The 2703-nt window shown below is 55.2% G+C and overlaps 10 protein-coding genes across 10 annotated transcripts; 5 read left to right on the top strand and 5 right to left on the bottom strand.

Moving 5' to 3' along the window:
• T310_6671 (uncharacterized protein) lies at nucleotides 1–436 on the bottom strand (the record flags this gene model as incomplete). The annotated part of the gene is made up of 1 exon (XM_013470520.1): nucleotides 1–436. A coding segment is annotated over one exon (436 nt), but the record flags the coding sequence as incomplete, so codon positions are not given.
• A 27-nt stretch (nucleotides 437–463) lies between these two features.
• On the top strand, nucleotides 464–868 carry T310_6670 (uncharacterized protein; the record flags this gene model as incomplete). The annotated part of the gene is made up of 1 exon (XM_013470519.1): nucleotides 464–868. A coding segment is annotated over one exon (405 nt), but the record flags the coding sequence as incomplete, so codon positions are not given.
• On the bottom strand, nucleotides 696–1247 carry T310_6668 (uncharacterized protein; the record flags this gene model as incomplete). Its single annotated transcript, XM_013470518.1, has 1 exon — nucleotides 696–1247. A coding segment is annotated over one exon (552 nt), but the record flags the coding sequence as incomplete, so codon positions are not given.
• Nucleotides 954–1262, top strand: T310_6667 (uncharacterized protein; the record flags this gene model as incomplete). The annotated part of the gene is made up of 1 exon (XM_013470517.1): nucleotides 954–1262. A coding segment is annotated over one exon (309 nt), but the record flags the coding sequence as incomplete, so codon positions are not given.
• On the bottom strand, nucleotides 1136–1444 carry T310_6666 (uncharacterized protein; the record flags this gene model as incomplete). Its single annotated transcript, XM_013470516.1, has 1 exon — nucleotides 1136–1444. A coding segment is annotated over one exon (309 nt), but the record flags the coding sequence as incomplete, so codon positions are not given.
• T310_6665 (uncharacterized protein) lies at nucleotides 1264–1578 on the bottom strand (the record flags this gene model as incomplete). The annotated part of the gene is made up of 1 exon (XM_013470515.1): nucleotides 1264–1578. A coding segment is annotated over one exon (315 nt), but the record flags the coding sequence as incomplete, so codon positions are not given.
• T310_6664 (uncharacterized protein) lies at nucleotides 1434–1748 on the bottom strand (the record flags this gene model as incomplete). Its single annotated transcript, XM_013470514.1, has 1 exon — nucleotides 1434–1748. A coding segment is annotated over one exon (315 nt), but the record flags the coding sequence as incomplete, so codon positions are not given.
• On the top strand, nucleotides 1438–1752 carry T310_6663 (uncharacterized protein; the record flags this gene model as incomplete). Its single annotated transcript, XM_013470513.1, has 1 exon — nucleotides 1438–1752. A coding segment is annotated over one exon (315 nt), but the record flags the coding sequence as incomplete, so codon positions are not given.
• On the top strand, nucleotides 1753–2205 carry T310_6662 (uncharacterized protein; the record flags this gene model as incomplete). The annotated part of the gene is made up of 1 exon (XM_013470512.1): nucleotides 1753–2205. A coding segment is annotated over one exon (453 nt), but the record flags the coding sequence as incomplete, so codon positions are not given.
• Nucleotides 2206–2315: 110 nt separating this feature from the next.
• On the top strand, nucleotides 2316–2703 carry T310_6660 (uncharacterized protein; the record flags this gene model as incomplete). The annotated part of the gene is made up of 1 exon (XM_013470511.1): nucleotides 2316–2703. A coding segment is annotated over one exon (388 nt), but the record flags the coding sequence as incomplete, so codon positions are not given.

Below are 2703 nucleotides of genomic sequence, written 5' to 3'. Positions count from 1 at the left end.
TGGCGATTGAATCTTTGCGAGAAGTAGTCCCACTGACACGTGTTATTAAGGTGCTTTTAGGCACGTCAAATGCATCTGCAGCCTTTTGGATTGATGGAAATTGGCCCTTTTTATAGGCCTGAAGGGCCAATTGAAGACGTTCCTCCCTAGATATATCGGCCATTAGGTGGTGGTGGGTGGTGGTGGTAGTAATAGTCAAAAACTCGGTGTTGGTGTTGTGGCTGACCAGCTCGGTGGTGTGACCAGCTCGGTGGTGGATTACGTTAGTTGCGAGAACGGTGAGCAATTCACAACGCAGGTAAGACACGGCCGTTAATAGTCGCGCTCTCGTGGCTCTCGAGTCTTGACCGAAATGATCTAGTCTCAGATTTGACTCTACTTCAGTTGATTCTCGAAGAGAGAAGCCGATAAACTGAGGCCAAACTCTAGTAGTACTCTACAAAAGAACGCTATGCTTGTTTGAGAGAACCCAGGTAAGGTCAAGGTTAGAGGTACTTACGTGGTACCTCAAGATGGACCTAGCCACCTAGGTGAATCTTACATCACGCGAACACAGGAAGCCTCCTCAAAACCCAGACAAGATGGCGGTAAGGAAGAATTAATTTTTGTGGCAGCCTTGGAGCATTCGATCATTTCTGATCTGTGCACCGCGCATTCTCTGAGAAGCTATCACGCACTCGGTAATTACCGCGTGGTTACCCAGCGAGGATCCTGGATATGCAACCCAGTCGCGCGCGTATGGACTCCCCAGAAAATCCACCGCAGGATGACGGGCCGCAGGATGAGCCGAAGAATCCGCGATGTGTTATGCAGCAGCCAGCTGCAGCCTGCAGCCCAGGCGGCTGACGGCTCGTACGACTGGCGTTGACCTCGGGAGTTAAACAGGAACGTGATTTGTGGACGGCGACGCAGCGTGCGTATTGTTTGTAAGGATACCGCGTGTCAGGATATGATACGTAGATGGTAATGTATCGTCTGCTGAGCACACGCACAGCGTACCCGCCTCGCCGTGGCTGCGTTGGCGGCTCGGCACGATTTCCGTAACAGGCGAAGCTCTTGGGCACGGTGGAGCCCGATCTGAGAGCCGGCGTCGAAAAGCACAGCTGGCTCCCAATCACGGCCTGCCTGCTCGAGGTCAAGAGCAGGACGCAAACATACTGCATGACAGAGCACCTGCGCGCGGGAGGGGCAGCAAACACTGCAGCATTGTGACCAAGCTCAGGGCATCTTTTGATCTCTCCAAGGAGCTACGCGTGGATTGAGCTACCCCAAGCAGTGCGTGCGGCGACGCGTCGAGCCAGGCGATACATACCAGAGACGGGCTGGATACGGTACGGGCTGGTCTCGCCGGTCTCGGCCACCAAGCGCGGCGCCCTGACAACGGCTGGAGCTCAGCTGGGGCCAGACACGCTGCCCCCCTGGGCTGTCCCTTGCTAGCCCGCCGCTAAGCAGCACGCCGCCGGTCGGTTGACCCCACTGCTGGCCCTGGTGCGGCGCGGTGCGATGCGCCAAACTCTCCAGACATCCTTCAGGCCTGCGTTGGCACCCAAACCGCCGCCTGCTGAGGAGGTATGGCTGTTACCGTTGCTGTTGGACCCTGCCCTAAAGTTCGCAGTCGGACCCATTCCTGTCCATCTGCTCTGCTCTCGTCGCGACCAGACGAGCTCAGTCCTCGTAGCTCTCCTCCCAGTCACTCCACATCTCACCTCGTCTGAAGCCATCCCAGGCTCCCAGCCCCTTAAACTTCGTTAATGGCTTTCCAGCTCCGCGGTCGCTGGCCACTGTGGCATCGTTGTCTGTGATCGCTGCTGCTCTAACGAGAATCATTCCTCGACGCGTGCTAGGCTCGTTGTCCGCTATTCCTGCTCCAGCTTGATCGTCTGCTTCCTACTCGCTGTTCACCGTCCTTTCCGCCGGTCTCCTTGCTCGTCCACTATCCGCCTCCTATTTCCCTCTGTGGACCTCCACTCTCTCCAAGTCTTGTCTCTCGTTCGTCAATCTCCTCGTTCTCTCCAAGTGGAGGTTCGTGGTCTAGTTATCGAGTCTGTCCTCTCGACTCGTGACCCTTTTCATTCTAACGTCGAAACCAGTCGTGCCTTTCTGCTTTGGGTTGTCTGCCACCGCTTCTTCGTCCGCTCTTTTGTGCCTGTTATTTGCTGTTTATCGTCAATTATCGGTTTCCCGCTTCAAACTGCTCGTGCATAGTGGCCCTGTCACGCGTCTTTCTCCTCCCCCCCGCCGCCGCTTGTTTTGTTGATTGCTTAGGAAACCGTGTCTCGATATGGGAGACATCGCCTGTCGGTGACCCTTAATAATACTTCCAACCCTGTTCACTACTCGTGATCCGTGCGAGCAAAGTCTCATATCCGTCTGTTGACCATTGCGCTCGAGTCTCCACGTCTCCGTCGTCAAGCCATCTGGAAGCTGTCATCCGTTCCAGGGGCTTTTCCGAATCATTTTGGATCTGTCCTCTAGCGCCCCTCAGTCACTCAACCGATCCGCTTCCGCCGGTCTGGTGTCCAGTACATTGGGTCTTGGAATCTTCGTCGACCCTTCCAAGATCTCCCCTTCCTCCACCTCTCCTAAACTTGCAGGAAATTTGTGCATTCTCCCCCTCCTGCTCGGATTCCTTCAGAGTGGGCAGCGTCGAAACCACTTTTGGTATATCATCTCTTCCTCGTCCTCTTTCCTTGTCTCTCCTTT

The sequence above is a fragment of the Rasamsonia emersonii genome, assembly GCF_000968595.1.
Source record: "Rasamsonia emersonii CBS 393.64 chromosome Unknown ctg1118621760435, whole genome shotgun sequence".
NCBI lineage: Eukaryota > Fungi > Ascomycota > Eurotiomycetes > Eurotiales > Trichocomaceae > Rasamsonia > Rasamsonia emersonii.
The sequence above is the reverse complement of the archived record's forward strand: the minus strand, read 5'-3'. Positions and strand labels throughout refer to the sequence as shown.